Source organism: Rhinolophus ferrumequinum, chromosome 4 (genome assembly GCF_004115265.2).
Source record: "Rhinolophus ferrumequinum isolate MPI-CBG mRhiFer1 chromosome 4, mRhiFer1_v1.p, whole genome shotgun sequence".
Lineage (NCBI taxonomy): Eukaryota > Metazoa > Chordata > Mammalia > Chiroptera > Rhinolophidae > Rhinolophus > Rhinolophus ferrumequinum.
Window position 1 is genome coordinate 29,166,812 of NC_046287.1, and position 24,461 is coordinate 29,191,272.

The window sequence follows — 24,461 nt, forward strand, 5'->3', positions numbered from 1 at the left end:
CCTCACACACACACACACACACACACACACACACACACACACACACACACTCCCCCCACCCCACCCCCACACACAGAAACACACATCCTTGGTTGAATATAAGCAAATGAAATAATTGAAATAGGTCTGTTTTCTTTAAAACTGGGATAAAACAGTCTCCCGCTCAAAGGCTTCAGGGTTCCTCTCTCCTTTGGGTTTGTTTTCATAAGAAATGCAAACCCGGGGAAGATGCCTCTACCCGGCGGCAAATGGATCCTACCTGCTTTTAAAAAATGCCTGTATTTCCATTGCTAACTCATAAAACACATTTTAAACAGGATTGTCGAGCTCCAGTCTCAGTCTCAGAGCTCCTTGTCACATTCTGCTTCTCTTTCATCACAAAGCTTTGGTAAAGTCGCATAAGTGGTCAAAATTAACATAAATCATTATTAGTTATTAGGATTTGCTCTAAATTACACTGTGAATATCGCACCAGCCCCATCTGCCGCCCCTGCTCTCGCAGCAATAGATTGCAGATAAAATAAATGTCCTTACCCCATTAGAAGGTTCCTGTCTCTGTAGCCAAAAGCCAAACAAAAGCAATAAATACCGGGCTTTTCCTCTCCACTATTCAGCTGTGACTCTTTTCATCAGCTCTTCCTTCAGAAAAGCTCGATAGCTGCCTGAAAATATTGCATTTTATATCACCAAAGGGCGATTAATATTGCATTAACTGTATTTAACATTTTTTAAGCGCGAGTAATCTGCAATGAGTGTGTTTCTGTTATTAAATACAGGGGGTATCAAAACTACTGCAGACCACTTAAAATATCTATATAAACGTATTATTTGTCTCACACTTCGTATATTTTATATAATGTTAGAGTGTAGCGCGCGACGTTTGAAGTGGAAGAAGCCGTGCTAATGGTCTGCTTAAAGTATTCTGACACTGACTGGAGACAGCCAGGTCCCTGCCTTCATTAAATGTTTATTGTCAACACTTGGCGGGGGCGAAGAAGGGGGGAGACTGGCGTAAGTGAATTTCCACGGCTGGAAATTGTCAACATTTTGTTTTATTCTGATCCGTGCCTACAAAAGTTTGTGTACGTTATGCTGCACGGAAGCCAGGAGTCAGAGTTACCTAACTTTTGTTTGTAATTCGTTTTAGCTAATCAATGCAAACAGTCTGTCTCTCTTCCTCCCTATTCCCCCTTCAGCCACTTCTCTCTCCAGGCTGACTTTGAGCACCTTCAGCCTCCCTCCTCCTGTTCCTATCCTCTTCCTTTTCTACGGAGAGAAGCGTCCTCCGGGGCTTTGGGGCTTAGGGGAGGGGAGGGGACGCGGGCGCGTTGCGCCCCATCCCTGGGTTTGCAGGAGCAGGACGCTTGTCTCACTACTCGGGCTTTGCCGGCTTCTCTCCGACCGAGAGTTTCAGCCTCCGCTTTACGATCCAGTATTCTACCGACTTCTGCGGGACGAAGGCCCAGTGGCCAGCGCTCCTCCCGCCCCGCGTATAAATCGTTGCCTACTAAATTCAAATCCGTAGCAGGGCTTTGGTGGTGTGCACCTAACAACAAAAGCCAACGTCTTTTTGCTCTCAATTCTTTTCCAAAAAAATGTAAACCAGTTTTGAAAGTTCCGTGGTGTTTTCGACGTCCGTTGACTTAGGCACACAGCGGTGAGGGAAGCACTTTTAAGCTCTGTGAGATACCGGTCCCTTCCCTTTTCTTTCAGGACACACTTAACGGCACCTACGGGAGCGCATAATTACCAGGCGCGGAACCCCGGCTGCCTCTGAGGGGACTCGGCGCACGTAACGCGCATGTGCACGCTCTGCGCGCCCTCCGCGCTCGGAGCGCGCCGCGTCCGCCCGCGTTCCCCGCGGTCCGCGCCCCGCCGGCGACACCTGCGCAGGCGCGCGGGACCCGGGGCCTCGGGCCGTTGTCCAGCTCCGGTTTTCCGCAGCCAGGCCAAGTCCCGGCCGGGGCGACAGGCCGATGGCTGTCTCGCCAGCGGTGAAGAGCTGCGGCCTCCCGCAGCTAGAAGCCTCCGGGCCGCGAGTGTCCTGGCCGGCGGCGGAGGGGCGCAAACCCGACGCAACGCGGTCGTTTGGCCGCGGCTCACACTCCTGGGGCGCTGGGATTCCCCGCGTGGTCGGCCCGGGCTGGGTGGGTGTTTCCATGGCAGAGCGAGCACCCGGCATGGGTCGAGGGAGGGCGGATCCCCTCCTGGCTGCAAATTCTAACCCAATCAGCTCTGCCTGCGGTTTGAAGTGGCACCCGCCAACCCACCCGCCCCGAAGTCCAAAGTTACGCTGGGGAGTCGAGCAAGCTGCAGATGGCGGCGGCTGGAGGGGAGGCAGCAGCCACTCGAGGTTGCCTCCGAAATCGCTCCCCGAGTCCGAGGAGCGTTTGGCCGCTCGAGTTTCGAGGACCTTCCTGGCCAGCGCCCAGCCCTGTTGATCTACCAGATTTCGGGGGGGGGGGGGGTGCCTGTCCCCCATCAAGCCGATTTGGAAACAATTAGGAAAGTTTTAAATTAGTTTCTTGTTATCATTCATTTTGTTAATTTCCAGAACTCTCAGGCCATGAATTATTCAAAAGGCAAGGCAAGCCAACCCGAGCGGGGCGGCCGCGCGCCCCCGCCGCACGTTCCCAGTCCGGCTGCGGCCGCGCGGCTCGCCGCTGCTCCGGAGGACGTGAGCCCACCGGGTGCTGCCAGCCGCGGTGGCGCGAAGGTTTGATCAAATATTAAATAACGTAATTATTGCGACAAGACTTATCTCGCAGGTGGAAAAGAGTCCCCCGAGAGAATTAGAATTCGGCTGCTATTTTTAAAAAATCAATTAAGCTTGCGGTCTCCTTTGAAACCGCCCGCGAGGACTGTGGCTCTCATGGTGGGGTAAGACTACGGCGGCAATAACACCGATAACTAGAACCATACCAGATAATTGTTGTCATCACCTTTATCTTCCCGGTGGCCACCAAGGTCGTTTGAATGGGGTGGGGAACGTTGTTTTTAGATAGGGTCAGAAGTCACAATTCCAGCTTCACAGGCTAGACTATGAAAGCCCATCCACGTGAAAGATGGAGCAGGGATGCTTCTCGCAGGGTTGGCGGGAAAGGCCGGGGCGACAGGGCCTGGGGCCACGGGCGAGAGCTGGCCAGGTGAGTCCTGGGGCGAGAACACCTGTAGGAACGGGACCGACGTAGTGCTTCACGAGAAAGTAAAAATCGATACAATCATGGCAGTGGATGCCTACGGTTTATTTATGAGAGTGTAGTCGAAGTTGAGAGCAATTTCAGAACACGCATTAAACAAAAATCTATTCAGAAGTTAGTTGCTGTGTCTTGAGGACATCATTTCTTAGACCTACCGAAGGAGCAGGACCTAGAGCTAGGACTGGGAAAAAAAGAAAATTTAAAACGAATGGATGGCACAAACGTAGCAGGTGTATTTCATGCTTATTTTTCTTTTGCCTTTCCTACTCCACCACCGCCAGGATTTCCTGAGAAGCTGAAATGCAAACGGAGACCAATCTCCCCCAACTCTCTCCAAATTATTTTGAGATATTCTTTAAGAGAACCGGAGCCATACATCTTAAGATTTCCACACACTGACTGGAGCCGTGAATCCGCTTAGAGTGAAATTCTGCTCTTCTGAACCAGAAAACTTTAACAAGGCCAACTATCGCTGAGTGACAAGCTTTTGCATTCTCTCCAGGACATTTGTTTGCTTGGTTGTTTGTTTCTTCACGAATTGACAGTTAAAGGTGTCTTAGAATAGTCTTATTATTCCTTGCGGCGGTACACAAATTCACTCACCAGAGAGCAAAGCATTTTCTTGTTTTGCATAGTTTCCTACTACAGAAAATAGGAAACTCTGCAAAGCATGTATTTTCATAATCTGTTTTATTAGCATAATATTGTCTTCTTTTCATTTTACTTAATACAAAACAAATGTTTAACTTCCTATTACATACATCGGTCATCATTATATAACATAAATGCATTTGCCTGCAACACTTCGTTTGGGGCAGATTTTTTTTAAAGCAGGCTTTTCGTTTGTTCATTCCTGGTTCTCCAACAATGAAATCCGGTCATACTTTTCTATAAAATAACGTGTTTTGTTTTTTTTTTTACAAATGCATTTTATTTAAAAACGTTGATGACATTTCAAGTCTGTAACAACAGAAAAAAATCAATTTTGATGGAAGAGATCTATTTTTAAAAATACCTCTAAGTGCTTTTTTTTTTTTAAACATTAACATCTGTTTAAAATCACAGCTTTTTAAAGGTACTATTCGTTGTTGAACATCAAGTGTTTTGTTTCACAGATTTGCCGGTGAAATTAAAAAGATTTGGCTAAAGTATGATGATTTCAGAAGATATAATCCCAGCTAATAAAGTAACTTTGTACATTTGGCATCTGATCTAGTCCCAAGTCACCAAAAAAATAAAGAATCTCTGGTTCCTCTGGAGCAGTAGGTGGCACACTAAATGTTCCAAATGAACAGAGGCATTTGACATGGTGGCAGGACAGATTAGCGGATGTTTTTTACATTTATTATCCTCCAAAAAAAGTTATTTAGTTATATTTTTAAAGAAACGTTTTTTAGGCTAGAACAACACACATAAATCTCCAAATGCCTCTGTCCCTGAACCTCAATTTAAATATTTTAGGGGTGCCTGGTTATTAGCTTCCACCACTCTGAAGTTAGGGCTGTGGTTTAAGAGTTTCTGCAGTTTTAAAAAAAAACTTTGATAACACAGATAACTAATATAGAACTCATTTTATTCAGAGCACCACTTTTCTCATGAGTTGTCTGAAAGTGAATTCTGATTCAGCAGAAAAATACATCATTCTCACCCTTTCTCCTTTTCATCCCCCTTTCAACATCCTCCCCTATATTTTTGGTTGAATTGAGTCTCATTTGCTGACCCGCTTTACCAGGACTTGGCCCAGTATAGACACAAAAATGCACCCAAATCATAAAACTGCTCTTCTTTCAGTTATGTTTTATTTGTAAGTGTACCGGGACACATCCCCCTGTTGTATTTTGGCGCACAGAAATGGTTCTGATAGAAGTGGGGAGGGGAAAAGGTAATAGAGCAAAGACATAACCAATGAGAAAGCTCAGCAAACATACATGGACAGGTAGATAAATCCATGAGACATTTCAGGATTAACACTGGCAGTTTGTAACCACTGTGTGAGTGTGTGTATTAAAGAAAATATTTACAATAATCTTCCCTTTTTACTTTTCCTCTAAATACAAGAATATGACAAGAATGTTGTGTTTTCAGTGAAAACAGGCAGTAGACTGTGAAATCACTCTATCCACAAAACGGTCTATCAGAAAGCTAGCCCAGTTTAGTGCTCAGTTTCAAATGCATAGAATGTTTGCGCTGCAAACAATGATATACAACATAATTAAATAAATAATGCCTAACCAGAGTGAGACCTAATTGTGTTTCTTTCTGTACCTTTTAGATCATGCATGATTTCAGTCTTGTTAAATGGCAGGTTTTTTCTTTTCTCATTTCTTCTGTTTTCAATTTTTTAGTTATTATTAAAGGATGAGAATAAGCCATCCCTACACACAAGATCAAAAGAGTACCTTGTGCACCAAGCAGGCATTTTACCTAACCACCTTCAACTGTCTTTCTCATTTTTTAAATTCATCTGCAATCAAATATCTTGATTATTACTATGAAATACTGTACATGATTTTCTATTTGGGAGACTGATAGTGCAAATTAAAGTTCTTGCTACCCAACATTTATCCCCATCAATAAATTACTTTTTAATAATAATAATAATAATAATAATAATAATGAAACACAGTTGTTCTGCTTCCCCTACCCCCCCAACATGCAGACCCTTTTGAAATAAATGGAGGACTTTAAACCTGCCTTCCTCTCATTTGGGATTTAGTTGATTTTTCTCATAGCCAAGTCCTACTCGCACTGAAAGCAGAAACTTCTCAATATTTCATTGATTTCATGTTCTCCAAGAGAGAAGGAAAGTGGACCTAGAAGAGCTAGATGGATTTTGTTCTGTGGAGAAAAGGAGACAGAGTATTTCTCCTAGTGTCTTCCATCCCATCAGTCTATTTGAATCAATAGGAAATAAAATTCAGTAGGTAGTTTAAAGTAAACCACACTCAGAAAAATAAAGGGCAAGCAAGTTCTATGAGTGGGGGGAGGGAGCTGATTTTGAAATAGTCTGTTTCTAGATCTTAGATATAAGAGCAAAACTGAAAAGAGAAAAACCTTGTTAAAATTATTTTATTTTCCTAGAATAAAATATTTATTTCGGAGCTCCTAAGTTCTGCTTTTTAATCAGTTCAAAGACTACCTCTCTCTCCTTAAACACCCCCCGCCCCCCAATTAGGCCCAGGCCACAGGAGGATAGGCCAGGTCACTGGAAAATTTAGACCCCAACTAAAGTGGCAGTCAACCGCCCCCCCATCAGTTCCCCCCACTCACTTTCTGGCAATGGAGAGCAGCCATCGGAGTCTCATTGGAACGAAGAAATTAAAGAGAACATGGATGGGGTGGAAGTGAGATTTAGAGGGAAAATTAATATTAAACACACAGAACAACTAGCTTCGCTACCCAGAATTTTACCTTTCTTTTTCGGTTTTTGACTGGGTTCGTGTGTGTGTGTGGGGGGGTCAGTGGTAAATAATGATGGTGCTCTTTTTTTCTCTTCGTTAGGGGGAAATGAAGCTGCAGAATACGGCTCTCAGGAGTTAAAATTTCTAAAGCATCTTTTATTTGCTTTTGTTCTGTTTTGTTTTAGTTTGTCCTTATTTGCCTAGTTTTTGGTGGTCGGTAGTTTTTTGTACATAGTTCCTTGGTCCCCAGGAGATTTTGATAGGTGTCTCTGGTCCAAAACAATCCATTTCCCTACCCTTCCCGAGTCTCCCCCCACCCTAACCCCCAGAACCATCCTGCTCCTCAAAACCCTCCAGTCTCCGCTTTATTTCCCCCCACTCCCCGATCACCCAAATGCTCCCTCTTCTCCCCACCATCCTCTCCAGTGTCCACACCCAACACCCTAGTCTTCTAGGCTAGGGGAGGATTAAGGCAGGGAGAGCAGAAAGGGGGCGGAAGAGAGCGCAAAAGGAAGAACTCTCCTAATGCAAGCAGGATAACCGACACTCCAAATGGGCTGGTGGGGAAGCAGGCCCGGGAAAAGCCCGCTCAATGCCCCATTCAGCTCCCCGCTCTGTCCCACCCGGCACCTCCTACCCCCCTCAGTAAGTGGCGGAGAATTTCATCCGCTTCTGCTTCTGTCTCTGGTTGCAAAACCACACCCGCACTACGTTCTTTTTGAGGTCCAGTTTCTCGGCGATGGCGGCGATCTTCTCAGACGAGGGCCGAGGTTGTACCGCGAAGTAGGCCTCGAGGGAGCGCTTCTCAGGCGCTGCGATGGAAGTCCGCTTGCGCTTCTTCTCGCCGCCGTTGAAGAGCTCCGGCTTGTTCATTTTCTCGCGCTGCGCACCCTCGGCCTCCTCGAGCCATGCCTGCAGTATGGGCTTGAGCGCGATCATGTTGTTGTGCGAGAGCGTGAGCGACTCGAACCTGCAGATGGTGCTCTGGCTGAGCGAGCCCACGCCCGGGATCTTGAGGTTGGCCAGCGCCGAGCCCACGTCGGCCTGCGTCACGCCCAGCTTGATGCGCCGCTGCTTGAAGCGCTCGGCGAACGCCTCGAGCTCGCGCGGGTCCGTGTCCGAGTCGCAGATGGACGCCAGGCCCGCGGCGCCCACCACCGCCGCAGCCGCCGACGCCGCCGCCACCTGCCCGGCCGCTGCCGCTGCCGCCGCTGCCGCCGCGCCGTGGTGCGCCGCCGCCGCCACCAGCCCTGGGTGCGGCAGCCCCGACGGCATGTTCATGGCGGCCGCCGCCGCGGGGTGCGACAGGTGGCCCAGGCCGTGCATGTGCGGATGCGGGTGCGCCGAGCCGCCCAGCAGCCCGCTGCCGGGGCCGCCGCCACCGCCCCCCGGGCCACCGCCGCCGCCGCCGCCCCCCGGGCCGCCACCGCCTGGGCCGCCGCCGCCCCCTGGGCCGCCACCTCCCCCCGGACCGTCGTGGGCACCACCGCCGCCGCCCGCCGCGCCCGCGCCGCCCGCGCCAGCCATGAGCGCGAGGGAGGGCGACGAGATGTGGTCCAGCAGGTCGCCCGGCTCGAGCGCCTGGTGATGGTGGTGGTGGTGGTGGTGGTGCGCCAGCGGCACGGTGGACGTGGACGTGCAGGGCACGCTGTTCATCGTGTGGTACGTGGCGTCCGGCTTGAACGGGTGGCTCTTGCCCTGGGACACGGCGATGTCCACGGCCGCCAGCGCCTCGGCCCGCGCCAGCAGCGTTTCGTCTAGGCTGGCGAAGAGGTTGCTCTGCAGCTGCAGGCGACACAAACCAAACCAAAAAAACCACAAAACCAAAAAAGCAAAACACAACACAAAACAAAACCACACACAAGCCAGAAAGCACAAGCAAAGGACAAACACAAAGCAACCAAAATAACAACAACGGGGGTGGGGGTAGTGGAGACCGGGAAAGGCGGAATGGGGGACACATTGGAGATGAGACAGGGAGACAGACGAGAAGGGTCCGGAGTGTGGGTAGGTGGACAGATGTAAGGAGAGGGACACAGGAACACATTCCGGGAACGGGCGTGGGAGACGAAAAAGGAGGAAGGAAAGAAGAAATGGAGATGTAACTCGCAGCTGGGGACCCGTGTCGCGCACCCGCACACGCAGAGATCGCCTTTCTGAGGCATGAAATTAACAGAGAAAGTGGAGGAAAGTCGAGAGTCATGGCCCCAGCGCTCCCCACTCATCGCAGGCTCCGGACACGGAGGCAGGGGCGACAGAAACACGACATTCAGCCCCACTGTACAAAACGTGCCAAGCAGCGGGATTCCTCTAAAAACCCCTGCCCGCAAATCCCCGGACCGGGACTTTTGCACACACCAGCACCCGACATGCAGCGTCTCGGAAACGGGGAGGGGGCGGGTGCGCGGGCTGGAACCGCGGGCGTGGGGCGCTTACCGGCGGCGTGGGCAGGCAGGCCCGCCGGATGGCCTCGGAGCTGGAGTGCAACGACGGGTACTTGTGCTCAGGGAGGGTGGGATGCATGGCAAAGTGAGGCTGCTTGCTGTTCATGGACATCATCTTGATGGCTTGGCATGTAAATCCACAAACACTCCGAAAGTCCGCGGGAAAGTGCGCACGCCGGCTCTCCCGGCCTCGCTTCCCAGGCTGCAGCCGCCGCAGCTGGCGGCACGGAAGCGGCGGCCGCGCGGGGGGCTGCTGCGCTCCTGCTGCCGCCGCTGCCGCCCCGCGCTCGCTTTGACCGCGCAGAGCGCCGCGCACCGGCCTCGCGATCCCAGTTCTCCAAGAGCTCTAGCCCCGCGCGCGGACGGGATGCACTCCTCTTACACCTGAGCCCTACTTCTCGCGGCCGGCCCGGGGAGCTCTCGCGAGAACTCGCGGCCCAGCCGCGCTGACAGGCATCAGCTGTCTTCGTCTGTCTGACGCGCGCTCTCTTTCGGCGGCACCGTGCGTCTGCGCGCGCGCGCGCTCGCCCAGCAGCTACCCGCGCGTGGGAGCCGCTCTTATAGTGACCACCAGCAAGGACAGCGCAGGTGTTGCACCTGTAGCTGCCGGGGCATGCGCACTGCACGCTTCACCTTCCCCACCGCGGGTCTAGGAAGATCAAAAGGGCCAGCTATTGTCTGAGGGTAGGCATCTTTTAAGCAGAAAAAGACAAGATGTTCGCACGCAGCTCTGTAGTTTCCCGTCTTCTCCCGCCCCAGCTCAAGCCCTGAATATATGCTTATTACTTAGGCACACCTCCTCTCCGGGACGTCTAACAAGCTGTTATATAATGTATACAGCTGGGCATTTGTATGTTAAATTATGCCCGTGCATTTCTCTGTATACAGTATAAATAACACAAAAATGCAGGAGGTGCTGTCTTTTGCTGCGAGAACCTGTTTCTTTCAAGGTTTATAAATAGGTTCTTGAAGAATAATCACGGTGACAGACATTTGTTTGAAGCAGTCAGACGCTATTGATTTCCATATAATTTAATTTCCCCCGCCTACTTTGTTGTTGTTGTTGTTATTGTTGTGAATATAACTGTCAGGCACCGACAGTGACAGCCACTTAGGAGCCACAAGAAGCGTGTGCTTTCTACTAGGGAATGCCTGTTGAAATGAAATTGTGGATTTCTCGTATTGTTTGTCTCCTTTAACTGTGTACAAACCCACGTTTCAAACGAGCTCCGGGTGATCTGAGGCTTCTAGTAAACAAAAGGAAAAATAGTTAACAGGGTGTAGTTGGGGTCCTTTCCTCTCCTCAATGTGTGTGTGTGCGCGCGCGCGCGCGCGCGCGTGCAAACACACACACACACACACACACACACACACTTTATCCTGGAAACTCCAGGAAAAGGAAATCGCTTCAGAGAAAAGGGAATAAGATGTCGAAAAGAGAACTTTATTTTCCCTTTCATAGTTTTGGCTTTCTCGACTCTATCTCTACTGAATATATGTATTGTTTTTTCTTTAATAGGAAACAGGATCAAGTCATTTTATAAAATCAAGTTATTTTATTTAAAAAAGTGATTAAAATATTAATTCAAACCAAGCGCTGGTCCGGCCTTTACACTATTTATTTATTTTAATTATTGTAAAAATCAAAACCTAATAAGAAGAATAAATTAATTACTCAACCTATTATATAGCCCTTATGTGGCAGGCAGATCAAGGGCCTCCCGGGGACCACAGTTCAGGTGCCTGAGTCCCCAGGGACGCTGCGCTTGCCTGGGGTGATAATAACAGCCCAGATGTTATCACATCTGCGGCGAGAGAGCTGGAGAGCGGTGATGGGCTGCTTATGGGAGGCAGAGATCAGACAAATAATATTTCTGGTCTCTTCCACACCAGAGAGGTCTGTATTTCCACCAAAGAGCAGATCTCATTTCTATAAACCTAAATTCGTGTTCGTGTTGATTTTTATCATTGCTTTGGACAAACGCGAGTGTGTTTAGCATACCCATTCATTACTCAAATTCCAAGAGGAGCCCACAGGCGTCACCATGGCTTTTTCTTTCTTTTCTTTTCCCTCTACCCCCCACACCCCTTGCAGCCCGAGAGGGGAATAAGAAGGATGTTCATTTGCTGGTGCGAGAAGGAGCCGCTTTTCCATCCATTACGCGGTCCCCTGGGAGTGCTAAATGCAACTTTATCTCTACGACGAACGGACCAAGAGCAGGACATCGCTGGCGGGAGCGAGTGAGTCCTACGTAGTCGTCGCGCCGGGTGTCCAGGCTTAACCTAATCCTTCCTGAAACCCTTCGGGGCGGGGGCGGTTCCCTGAGTTTTCCCTAGAGTGAAGGCAGAGCCCTGCAGAGGGCGAGCGCCTGGATCCTGCCCGCTCCCCAGGGAAACCATGGCCATCAAGGATCCTGGTGCAGGGGGCAGAAACGCAAACAGCACAGGTTTGGGCCCAGGTGGAACTCCAGAGAGCGAGGTGAACTCCAGAGTACCTGAAGCTCATCTATCTCGGTTTATCCTCCCACAGTGGGAGGGCACCAGTAAAGCTAGGGGGCAGTCACCCAGCCTGAGGTTAAGAGTTCACTGCCTCACGGAGACTACACTCTTAGCTTACCTTTCTTTGGACACCAAGTCCCTTCTCGCTTCAAGATGGGGTCACATCTTGGCCCAGAATATCTTGCTTTTCCTGGGGCTAGAAATATGAGGGCTGTGAGTACAATTTCCAACCCACCCCCAACCAATGGATTGGAAGTCCATTTGGGGCATATCTGTGTCCACGGTGGCACTTACAAAAGGTGCTTGTCACAGAATAAAAATGCCTCATAAAACAATATGTATGTGTAGGGAGGAAGAGAAGGCAGATGGTGAGAGCCAGGAGCAAAACCAGAGAGTTCAACAAGCCAGGGCTAATGGGTGGCAAGCAGGAAGGTCTCTGGAGTGGTCTCTTCTCTCCCTGAAAAAAGGAGATGGAGACTGGACCTGGGGGGTATTTCGGAAGTCGATTATTTCATCCCTCTCTCATTTACTTTCTACTTTACCTTCCTTCCTCAAATGCTTGCTGCACACAAGTCTGGGCCAGGGTAAGACACGGGAGATAAAATGAGGTCTAAAATATGGGTACCTGTCCTCCAGGAAGTGGCAGTCTCTGGGGTTGAGGCAGCTACAGGTGGAGGTGTTTATGATACAGGTGTGACAGGTGCAACGAGAGGGAGGTGTAGAGAAATATGGGAGGGAGTGGGGGTTGACACTTTGAGATTTGTCCTGCCACATCCCTGCTGGGCCTTAGCCCCAGGCTAGAGATTGAGGCGCAGAGGTAGATCTGCAGGCAGTTTCTTGGACCACATCTAGCCTTTCCCTACTTGCCCCAAGGCAGTGAAAGGAAAGAGTGGTGGGCCAGGGCTCAGCCCACCAATATGTCACTGCTTTGTTTTCCCAGTTTGGCAAGTGCAGTAACTGGTTGGTCCCTGCCTGTGCTAATGATGCCCACATGGGGTCTGAACCTTGGCATAGATTCCTAGGCAGGTTTTCCCCTCTTCCTTGTTTAATGACCAACACAGACCTCCTCCCCCCATCTCATAGCTTTGCGTTTTATCAAGAGGGGGATAATGAATGCACAGCTATTGATTTCCAAGGAATTTCCGCCTCCAGGGATAGGGAGTCTATCATCTGGATCAGAGACACATTTCTTTCCTTCATTAATTAATTTTCTCCTCCTCCTTTGGCAGGCCCCACTTTACATTTCCTTTGGCAGTGCCTGCTTCCCAAGCTCCGGGAGGAGACATTCCTTGGTTGGAGGGAGGACCGGCGACAGAGGCGCTGTGCAAGGGCCGGCAGCGTTGCGGGTGAACCCTACAAGCCTTTGACCACCTTACCCCACCCTCTCCCCGCCACCCCCACACACACCGAGTTCCGGAGAGTGCGCCAGACAGCGGCTGCAGGATCAGGCTGTCTTTCTCCTTCCGAAGGGGCTCCGGGAAAGTTTGCGCTGGACTCAGGAGCCGCTACCTGCACGCACCAACACCCCCACCCACAACCCTGGGATTGGATCGAGTTATTTGTCCGGATTCAGGGACAGGGTTTTGGCCCTGAGGAGCATCCACTGAAGTGTGGAGGTTTTGTGTGCACAGGGGGAGAAGATCTGGCCACACGTTCTTGCCTGAACTCAGGAATCTGGCCCTACCCGTCAGCCGGGCCACCTCGGGTTCAGGCGGCCCAAGAGAGAGCTCTGCCCTCTCAGACTTGGGGCGCCAGGTTTCCTGGGTGCAGTAGCCCCGTTGGAAACTAGGCATTCACCGCGTGCAGGAGAAGCCCCGAGTCCTGAGTCAGCCGGCTTTAGAAGCGGCTTGGGTTGTTTTAAGCAGTGGGAAGGGGCAGGCAGGGAGGAACAGGCCCACTTGTGTGTTCAGGGGTGGGGTGGGATGGGGGAGTCGGTTCTCGGAAGAGCGGCTGCACTAGGTCGGTCTCCGTGAACTCCAGCTACGACACTGTCCAGGAGTGAGCGAAAGGAAGGACTGTTGAGGTACTTTCGATACGTCTTGGGGCCGCCTTCCCCAGGCCAGGCTTAGATTGCTTTGATCCTCCGCCTCTCTCAATGCTACCTATCGCGTATTCCCGCCCTGTCCTTCGCCAAGAGAAAAGACCAGGCCCCTCGCGGGCCCTGCCAGGGGCCCTCAGATCTTCCTCCAATAGCCCGCAAGGCCGCAGCGCCCACCTCTTCGGGTCCTGGGCGGTAGCCCTGCCCTTTGCCTCCCCCAGGGCCCAGATCAGCCCAAGGTACTGCGTCCAGAGCCACGGTCTTGGGGGCGGGGTCTTGGAGATCTCCAGGAGGCCAGGGTCCTTCCTTTCTACCTCGCCCTGCGGTACCCGGGGCCGCTCGTCTCCCTCGATCCCCAAAGCCAAGGTGGGTGAGTTACTGGGGCCGGTATTGATCTGAGTCTCTCAGCCCCGCATTCAGACTGGGTTTCAGCTGGGACCAGCCGAGGCAATTCTTGAATAAACCGGCGGAAAACCCAGTTTTCTTTCTTCTGGACGTTTAATTCAAATGCAACTTCCATTGGGATCATTTTCCTGGATGTGGACCACCCCACCCCGAAATGTCGCAGATACCCTTGCAACCCGAATGATGCTTCCCTGTAAAGTTCACTGCAGGTCATTATCACTCTTGGTGCTACATATGTAGAGATCTATATATATATATCTCCACTCTAATATCTCTGTGGACTCAAAATCCACCTACCTTGTGAAAGCCCTATGGGTGATACCAGATAACTATGTCTGGAAGCTAACCGGCACGCCTCCCCCGCCGGCTAGTTGCCAGAACCAGTTTCGTTGCCCAAGGGGACAATGTTGTGCCACTAAATATGGTCACGGTCCCCTGCGGTTTAGATCCCAAGAGGAGCAGAGCCGTCCCTGCCCTGCCCAGGCACCTTCAAAGAGCGCGCTGGTCAGAGAAGAGGCTTCGAGGTCCCCGGGATAAAAACAACAACGAACAAACCAACTCTACAACAGACGCCCGCCCATGACCCCACGCGAGGAGATGGAATTGTCTCCTTCCTTCTCCCCAGATAGCCGCCTGCCCACCGCTGCGACCCAGATGCATGCACGCCGTGGTTGGAGGGAGCTCTCCCCACCCCACTCCCACGAGTGCAGTTCGGAGCACCGAGTGGCGAGCTCCGTTGCCCTTGGTAGTCTCAGCTCTGCCTCCAGGAGCAGGATCATTAAAGGGTCCAGAAGCCGCGGAGGAAAGCGCGAATCCGCGAGTCCAAACGCCAGTGTGGAGCTGGGTCCTGTCGCCCGGCTGCAACGCTCGCCGGCGCCGCCGCCAGCCGCCCCTCCTCCCCGCCACCCGCACAAATCAAAGCCCCTTGCGAGGGACTGGGAAATAGTTGCCTTGTCATGTAACACATTGCCCTGATTTATTATAAAATTTTAACGAAATCATGCATATTTTAACAGCCTTTAATCACTGCATGAAAATTTAATTCATGGACTGTAGCGCGTTTAAATAAATGAAGTGTTAATTCATTAGGATTAATTAATTTGTTAAAGGATTGTGTGCAAGGTTAAGGTGGAAAGAAAACTCTTTGTTGGTTTCGCGTCTTAATCTCCAGGTTTCGTGAGTGGTAATAAAATGAAAGGAAACCGCAGAGCTAGTCGCTTCTTCGGGTGGGGCCTGGGCGGGACAGTCCTCCTGGTAGACTGGGGGGTGGAGGGGGGTGGGTAGGCAGCGGCTGCGGGAATCCCGGAAGGCTGGTTTTGCTAGCATCAGGAGGAAACACGGCTCAGAGCCGAGGCCAGCGGGCAAGACCTCACTCCTCCACCGTCAGCACAAAGATAACCCCGTGAGTAGGACGAGGTCGCACCTTCCGGCCTTTGAAGCGCAAAGCCTCGGCCTAATGGACAGATGATGGGCCAGCCCTGCCACCTCCTGAGCCTTCCAGCGCCTGGGGAGTCAGTGTCTCGCCATCAGGCTGCCGGCCCTACCGGCTAGGGCGAGCCTGGAGTCTCGGGGGACGCTCAGAGAGAGAAGGCGGGGCAAAGCCAAACTCGCAAGCTCAGGCTGGAGCAATCTGGAAACCTTTTTAAATCAGAAGCCCTGACGTTAGGGAATGGTTCCTTCTGCACCTTTTCTAAGACGTTGTCTGAACAGGCGCCCTCTCCAGGAGAGCGGACACAGAAGAAATGTCCTCCTCCATACTGAACTCGTATTCATCCTTAAAGACCCAATACAAATAGTACCTCCGTGAGGCCGCTTGGTTTCCTGTCTGCCCCACGCTATCTCCAACACGGACACGTTTCCACTCACCAATGTTGTAAGAATCTTAATGGACCAGAACTAGGTCCTCCCTCCTCACAGGAAGTTTCAGTAAATGCCTATCAAATCCTTGCCCTTGGGGACTGGATCTTTACCCCCCCCCCCCCAAATTATAAGTGTCACACAAGGCGCACAGGTCTACACATTTGGGTACTCCAACTAACATTTATTAGAGGGGATCTGCTCCCTGTTAAGACACAGCAGACCTAGGAATCTACTGTCTTTGAAGAGCTTTAATTCAAGGTATTCTAGACTGCCTCTGTCATAAAACTGAAAATCACCCTAGCCTGAGCTCCAGATGAGTTCTTAAATCTGCATTTAATAGATGCTTCCTCCTCGGAGTGGGGTTCCGAGAATTAGACAATAAATGTTCACTATGCACTCTGAGATCATTGCTTAAAAGGTTTTCTCTCTGCCAAGTATTATTAGAAGGATCAGATTACATCATGACAGGCCGACTGTGTTGCAGGACTCCCACAAATAGGAATGAAAGGCCTTAGGAGGCTTGGGAAACCCTTCTAATCTAATAGATCACATTCCATAAAGTTAAACTGTTAATGTCAGTTTGATGTCCTCTACAAGTATCATTCATAGGTACAAAAGTGAGCGGGGGGGAAAAAAATCTAGTGCATGTATTACTTTGAAAAATCAAAACCATTTAACTATATAGAAACAAGTTCCTGAAACATCTTAGGGTTCAAGACCGAAGTTCTTCCCTTGTTCAGTGGTACCTTTAATTGTTTCAAACCAAAGTAAATAGATTGAGAGATTATAGAAAAACAAAGTAAATTTGAAATTAAGGGGCTATACATCTTCAAGTTTTGGTCTTAGTTAATCCATTAAAACAGGGAAAAGACTTGTCATTTTGGATGGGATGATTTTGAAAATTAAAAGATGAACACTACAGGTCCTGTCATAAAAACAATCTAGCATTATGTCACATTCTCTTAGCCATAGCATTTTAGAAAGGTGAACAGTCAATAGATGCTGTTTTTATAAAGACATGAACTGGTGTCTGCTTCCTTTCAGTAGTGCATCTTTCTCTAACATAGCCTTAGTGCTATTTTAAAAATCATCTAAATGTCAGCATTAATGTGAATTTTATAAACTTAAAAGTTGCACACACACACATACACACACACACACACACACACACACACTCCCATCACTGAGCTGTCACTTAGTAGTAGAGTGAGATCCAGGAACATAGGCAGGAATTAAATGTTACTTGAAAAAGAAACATGCTAATACTTCCAAAATACTACTTTAAAAAGAATCCTTGGAAACTTCAAATCTAAAAGAATCCTTAGACACTTCAAATCCAAAAGAATCCTTGGAAACTTCAAATCCATGGGTCCTTTGGTCTACAAACGTGAGCCCCCAAGCATGGGGGATGAAGAGTACAAGCTCTGGAGTCAGAGACCCAGTTCCAAGACACAGTACTATCCCATTCCAGCAGTGTGTGACCACTAATCCTCAATTCACTTATTTGTAAAGGGACCATAGTTGGCTCACAGAATTTGAAGAGGATTAGATGAGATAGAGGTTAGCAAAGTACTTGGTTTCAATAAAAGGTAGTGTTTTTCTTTTTTAGAGTGTGTGTATATATTTAAAAATATGTGAGCCCACCGTATTTGTCATGATAGATTACGGTAAAAAGGACAAATGAAAATGTGTGATTAAAATCAAATCCTGCATAGATTATTCCCTTCATCTAAGGAATGTCACAGGATTGATTAATTTAATATATGAAACACAGTTTTGGGGAGGATGGAACACTGTTTCTAAAGCAGAGAGGAAGTAACCTGGTCCAATACAGACACTCTCACCCCGGGTAGGCATTAGTAAATCAGGTTACACGCTGGATTTCCATGGCAGAGTGTCAGTATACATTTGGATTGAAAATTGATACATTCATGGTAAAGAAGAGTTACATACAGAATGAGAGTGAGACTTACCCCCAAATTTACTCTATTAGTTTAGAAAAATTTTATATTTCTACATTTAATTTCAAGTATATAACAATACTCTCAAAGATATTTAAACTGCTAATATCTCTGAAAGTATCCATTGGCTTTTTCTGTATCACAAAGATACAATGATGCACAAATACTTATTGGAAAATATATGCTAAAACCAAAAACATATGCTTTACATTAGCTTTTCAAAACTCTTTATTTTGGTTCTTATTACTTCTGAAAGTGGAGGGCATGATTCTCCACATCAAAAGTGATTTAGTACACATCTATAGTTTCGTTGAATCCTTAGAGTATTTTGTAACAGGAGTCAGCAAAATTTTCTGTGAGATATTTTAGGCTTTGCGGACAACATGGTCTCTGTCACTATTCAACCCTGCCACGCAAGTGCAAAAGCAGCCATAGATAATCCACAAATGAGTACAGCTGTGCTCCAATAAGACTTTATTTAGAAACACTGAAATCTGAATTTCATATATTTCCCTGTGTTATGAAATAGTCTTTGAATTTTAAAAAAACATTAAAAAATCCATTTTTAGTTCTTTGGCCTTTCCCAAAAACAGGTGCTGGCCAGCTCTGGTCCATGGGCCATAGTGTGTCAACCCCCATGTCCTAAGATCAGTTAAGAATGGTAAGTTTGATTGGTCTTCATAGGCTAATTCAATATCTGAGAAAACAACAAGATTACAGTGCTTATGACATCCTTTATTCAATTCACATAGAAAAGCATGCAGTAGTAATGTAAAACGGTACAGTATTAACGTAAAATGTTCAGTGCGCATTAGATAAACAAGTCATTAGCATACAAATCATTTTTAAAAGCCGATACCGGCCTACCCAACATGTTTAGAATAGGCTTTTTCAGAGCTTAAATTAAAAATTGTGCTTAGCTGACCTGTTCTCATCCCAATACTCTTGATGAAAAACAAAACAAAATTTTGTCCTACATAAAAAATATTCTATTAGCGAACTAAAACTTCTTTTTCTTAAGTAAGAGAAAACAGTGCAAGCAAGAATGCTACCATGCGTCATGTTTTCACAAAGAACAATGACATGCAAACAAGAACTTCATCACTCCAAAAAGCTCTCCTGGGATGTCAGTGGATCAAGAACTTGTCAGTGAGTGATTCTGTACCGGTAAGTCTGGCAGTATGACGTTACCGTGTTTAGGGTCCCCAACCCTAACTGTTCTATGCCTTTTTTTTCAAAGTGGGCTCAATTTCCGATTTTCAACACACACAAAAAGATGAACAAATGAAAGTTATCTGACATAAAACATACACATAGAAACGTATTCTTTCATACTAGCAAAACGTTTTTACAAAAACTGAACAAACATATTAAAAATGCAAACATCTATGTAAAACCTAAAAAAAGGTAAATGAATATTGACTGGGCTAAGGTTAGAGTGCTATTTCTCCATCATGGCCTTGCATAAAAGGCCACCACTAAACATAAATAAAAGGGGGCAGGCAAAATAATGGAAAAGCTTTAAAGAAACTCAAGTGTCCTACGAGCATTGTGTAGATAAAACATAAAGTTTTATAATATTTAAGAAATAAACGTTCCGAGATGACTGAGGCTCACTAATAGGCCATTGTATCTAACAGTGTAATCGAGATTGAAAACAAAATATACCCAAACCGGATACATACACTATTCATTAAAAAGAAACCCTTTCTCTACCTTTTCTGGTCAAAAAGATTCCCTAATGAAAATGAAAAAGAACAAACTCTTCAAAATGCACAAAGTATTCTAAGTACAGGCAATCCACCATTTTGACTTGACACTTGACTAAAGATGACCAATTCAAAAAACTTTTATGAGGGGAAAAAAGTAACTTTAAAAACTTATATTCCTCTCAGGACAAAAACATAAATGAGATCTTCCTAATGAGTCAACTTTTAGTTGCTTTTGATGGACTGGCATTGGAAAGGCTGCTCTGGATTTTTCTTTTGGTCGATTGATTCACATTTTTATTCTTCTTTTCAGGCACGAAAGAAGCAGACCAAGGAGACTGAAGGTGGTTATGGAGACCACGCATGTCTGAGGACATCTTAAACACAGATGACCCAAACCTTTGATCTTCAAACAGCCGGTGTGAACCACTTAACAGAACACCCTGGGAAAACTCAGTCTGAAACAAACAGCTTGGGGGTTTGATTTCATTAGTTCCTGAGTCAGAACAGGGATGGAGTGAAAAATCTTCATCCATTCCTTGGTCAGATGGAGAGAGGAGGAAAAATGAAGTGGGTTTCCATTCATTTCCATTCACTAACTGACCAGTAGTTAGAGAATCTTTGGAAAGGTTTGGCTTAGTTCTTTCTTCTAACTTATCTGGTTCCTCAAGAAAGTCACTGCCTTGAGACGACTTTGATGACCCATCCAAATCCACTGACTTGAAACCGTTATTACAAGGGCTCTTACTGTTGTCAGACTCTGACATCATGGAATCCAGCTCAGAGATTTTGTCAAGGTAAGCCGCGTCCATTGAAGCTTCGCTGGATGTTCTTGTCCGATTCATCTCAAAAGAGCGAATAGAATTCAACCTCTTGGATAAACATGAACCTGATTTCTCACTCAATTTTGAAGAAGTTTCTCCAACAGAAATTGCTATTGTGTTCCCCTCTGAGTTTTCAAAATCCAAGCTTTGGGCATAGCTTGTGGAACAACCCCAAAACCCTGTCTTTGGGGAAGGAAAACATTCTGATTTCTTTTCATTTTCACTTCTATCATCTTCTGAAGAATCTTTACTACAGACATTCGGAGAATCACAAAAATCATCAAACACCAATTTTCTGAGATGGTTTGAGGGCATTTTGGAGCCTCCTGCTTTGACCACAGAGCTCTCTCTATTTTCTGGAGTACTGAGCTGAAGGCAACTAAGGGACAAGGGGGTACAGGGAGCTGGGAGATCATACAGTTCTTCATCTTTGTGGGGCGCACAATCACTTGGCTTATTACCCCATTCTCTTTCCAAATAGGTATCCATACTTGTATCTGTCCCATCTAACATTATTTCCACCTGTTTTTGATATAGGTCTTTGTTCTTAGAACAGTTTGGTTCTGCTCTGCTGGTGCTTTCCTGCCGGGCAGAACTGTTAGAAGGCTGTGCCAGGTGAGCACTCGAGCTGGATGAGCTGAGCTGCTTTCCGGCACCGTCACCTTGATTCTTTGATGGCATATCCTCCCCACTGCCTTCGCTCCCCTGGCCGTCTGCAGAAAGTGCTCTCTGGCAAATGGAATTCATAGATTCCTTCTCCTCACTTGAATTTTTCAACTGTGCGATTTGAGATTCTAGTTCCTCTATGTACTTATCACTTCGTTCCAGGGCTTTTTTGAGGCGATTGGTTTCACGTTCATACTGTTCTACTTTGGACTGAAGAGCAGCTACTGTAAACCTTCCAAACCTGCAAGGAACGGAAGGATAGTTAACCTTACAGTTCAAGCTTTTTTCTTTCCTTTTCAAAATTTAACTGCCAATTGTCTCAGCCCATTCTAATTTCAGATGACAGTGACATTTCAGACCACTCGATGAATAGGACAAGAGCTAAATCAGATGTAATATCTTCCAAAAAAAAAAAAGGGTTTTCTCACTTATGTAATAATGAGCGTATGATAATAATGGCAAAGATCTAATAGAATATTTTTGTGGTCAAATCAAACTGGTGGTAGCAAAGAGGCAGAAACTCACTGAAGATTTCCCTTCCAAGACCTAGCTAGCTCTATCAATTCAGCTCATATATGCACGGAGAGTTATCCCCTAAAACAATGGCAGAGATTTATGATAACATTTGAACAGTGGTCCACATCTTGAAATATTTACATTCAATCATTTTCCTATCGCACAGTACTGTTTTATAATACATTTCTTATACAATGTCACCTTGTCAAACATAAAATGCCAATTTGAAATTCAGAAATCTTAGCAGTCTCAGCAGGGGTGGTTTTAAATACTTATTTGGACCCTTCCCATGATAGCCACCCTTGATCTGAAGCTTTGACTTGGCCGTTCTGAACACTGGGCTTTAATTCATTTCAGTTCTATTTAGTTTTGGCATTTTACAACTGTGTGAAACATCAATCTCATTTCCTCCAACTCTGAAATACAAAGTCAGTGCTTGTGGTTCCAATATTTTACACATACAAACATTTTCACATTTTCTGAAAAGGAACATTTTGGAGAGAAACTGAAAAAGAACACATCAAAAATTCACTCTTTTTACTCGGGATTATCTTGTTTTCATTATTCTCTTAAGAATAGGTATTGGGTTTAGCTCAGAAAACAATTTTTCAGCACCTAGTATGGGCTGGTAGTATATTTGGAACTGGGGATACAAAGATCAAAAAGACTCACTCATCCAGCTTCAAGGGACATTAAATTCCATCTGACTATCAAGGAAAATCCCATCTTTCAGGAAACTGCTTCTTATGAGCCAGTAAACACAAGCCTTACATTCTAACCCCATGAAAAATAACTTCTCTCCATGAAACTTCTTTTAAAAAGGCTATTTAAAATCATTTTTTTTTTTCCATCTTGAAGAATTCAGGTGTTTTCTCTTTGGGGGAAGGTACTTGAGAAGTTGACTTCTTAAAATAGTTTTATCTTTTTCTCCCCCCCAACAATAAAAATGATTACAATTAATAAAATGGACTAGTATTTAACAAATAAAAACTATAAAGGGGAAGGGACCAATAGTAACTGCATCTCTCAGAGCCAACCACTGCATACTCTGTGAGTCCCACACAATGCCCATCACCTCCTCGTAAATTACAGCCCAATTCACTGTCCAGCTGACTCCTGACACGGTCCCTGCTCTTGCCACTAAGGGAGAAAAGCAGGGGCAAAGGCAAGTATAGATTCAGAAAATCCCAGACTTAGAAAGGGCCTTCAGAGACTTGTTGCCAAATATTGATCTATTCACTGCAATTAACTGAACTTTCAGAAAAAGCACACTCCCTTCAACCTCTAAAAGGCGAAAGAAAAAAGCATAGATATAACAAAAACAAAAGTAGCCACAATAACAAGCCTCCCTGTTTCAAAGACAAAGTTTTTGGTTAAATGAGTATTTGGTTAAATGAAAAATGGGAGTTTTTTCTTCTTTGTTAAAGAAAAATATTTTGGTTTGTAAATGTAGTATTTGACAGAGCTGTAGTTTCTGTAATAGAATTTTAAAAAGTGACAAAGATCTTTAGTGCATTCAGCAAAAATGTGAGTTCTTGATTATAACTACCCTGGTATAATCAAATAACCCCCATATTTTTCAATGGAAAAACTATGCAGTATGTTTATTTAATGCACACAGCAGAAGTGACAGTCTTCAATTTGTTTACCAAGATAAAATTTGTTTTTCCTTAAGAGCAATTTTTCTAATAAAGATATTTTCAGATGAAAAATATCAAACAATTTAAAATCAAATAATGTCACTAGACAGTAAGTCTGTTACCAAAGGATGTCCTTGGGAACTGAGAGGTTTACATAAGGAAAGACTAGTGACAAATAAGAAACATTACCCAAAATACAAGCAGCCTCTTATTCCAGGTTTTAGCCTAAAATTTCAAGCATAACGTCTTTAAAGATGCTACATTTGCCCCACGTGTTTTTTAAAATTCTTTTTTAAAAGACATAAATTAACAAATGGTCTTGAGTTGAAGTCAAAATGATAGCCTTCACCATATTTCTTGTGTTACTTCCAAGAGAAAGCTGAAGTACCATGAGAACTAACAACCAAGGCCAGCCATATCTGAGAGGAACAAGCAAGCAGAAGTCACTGATGGAGGCTGGCTTTTTCGAAAAGGTCATTGCCCTCAATTCCCCAAAGTTCCATTTCAATATTTTGCAAGTCTCTAATACTTTGAGTGATCAGATGGTTTTACCATGCTAGTAAGGGACCTGGGCTGATGGGCAAAGGAAGAGAAACATAGAGTGAAAGCCATGGAACTGATCAATTAATTAACCAACCCACACAATTTATTTGTTTTCCGTCTCTCTCTTCCCCACTAGACTATAAGCTCCAGGAAAGTAAGGAGTTTGACCATCTTATATTTACTGCCAGCTCCCTAGAACAATTGCTGGTATACAGCAGCCCCTCATTAAATATTTCTTGAATAAATATTATTTCCTTACTTTAACATACACACCGAAGCCTTACATCAAGGCAGCGTCAACACCACCAGATTCCTTAGGCCTCTTTTACACACAAGTATTACGAGTCACTATGTTACTAAATTAAATGTTTCATATATTTGACTACTTTCTTTTTTTCACTGACACCAAGGAAAGCCACAGAGAATGACTATACACAGTATAGTTTTTTAAATACAGGCTTGCCATTCTACTCCATCCAAAAAAACTTTCATTTTCATCCTAGCAAAAGAATGCAAACAGATGAGCCTTTTGACGTAGGGATTAGGGATTTGTAGTTTACCCTAGATACCTATGTTAAATTTGGCAAAGGGCAATTTACTTGATCATACGGAAATAACAGCTACGAATGCATATATCTGATGCTATACTTCCATGGAAGAACACAATGAGGCTAAGAACTTATTTAACTTTGGGTCTCAATACACTTATTCACACTTATTGACCATCTTATTTCCAGATGGTCTGGAAATTCCAG

General features: G+C 46.2%; 2 protein-coding genes across 2 annotated transcripts in view; both read right to left on the reverse strand.

The window, feature by feature from the left end:
* Nucleotides 1-7,036: 7,036 nt before the first annotated feature.
* On the reverse strand, nucleotides 7,037-9,392 carry POU4F1 (POU class 4 homeobox 1). Its single transcript, XM_033104674.1, has 2 exons — nucleotides 9,038-9,392; nucleotides 7,037-8,386 (listed from the first exon to the last, which is right to left on the reverse strand). The coding sequence occupies exons 1-2, from the start codon at nucleotides 9,158-9,160 to the stop codon at nucleotides 7,244-7,246; spliced, it is 1,266 nt and encodes a 421-aa protein (XP_032960565.1). The 5' UTR covers nucleotides 9,161-9,392; the 3' UTR covers nucleotides 7,037-7,243.
* A 9,344-nt stretch (nucleotides 9,393-18,736) lies between these two features.
* The window catches only part of OBI1 (ORC ubiquitin ligase 1), a 38,861-nt gene continuing 33,136 nt past the window's right edge, over nucleotides 18,737-24,461 (reverse strand). The window contains exon 6 of the mRNA XM_033105007.1: nucleotides 18,737-21,248. Within this exon, the coding sequence (XP_032960898.1) occupies nucleotides 19,736-21,248 (1,513 nt within the window). The 3' untranslated portion in view covers nucleotides 18,737-19,735. The remainder of the gene's footprint in view (nucleotides 21,249-24,461) is intronic.

Excerpts from the sequence above, each read along its gene's own strand:
- POU4F1 (XM_033104674.1), bottom strand. The coding sequence starts at position 9,160 with ATGATGTCCATGAACAGCAAGCAGCCTCACTTTGCCATGCATCCCACC. Across the intron at positions 8,387-9,037 it reads CCTGCCTGCCCACGCCGCCG|CTGCAGAGCAACCTCTTCGC; the intron begins GTAAGCGCCCCA and ends TGTCGCCTGCAG.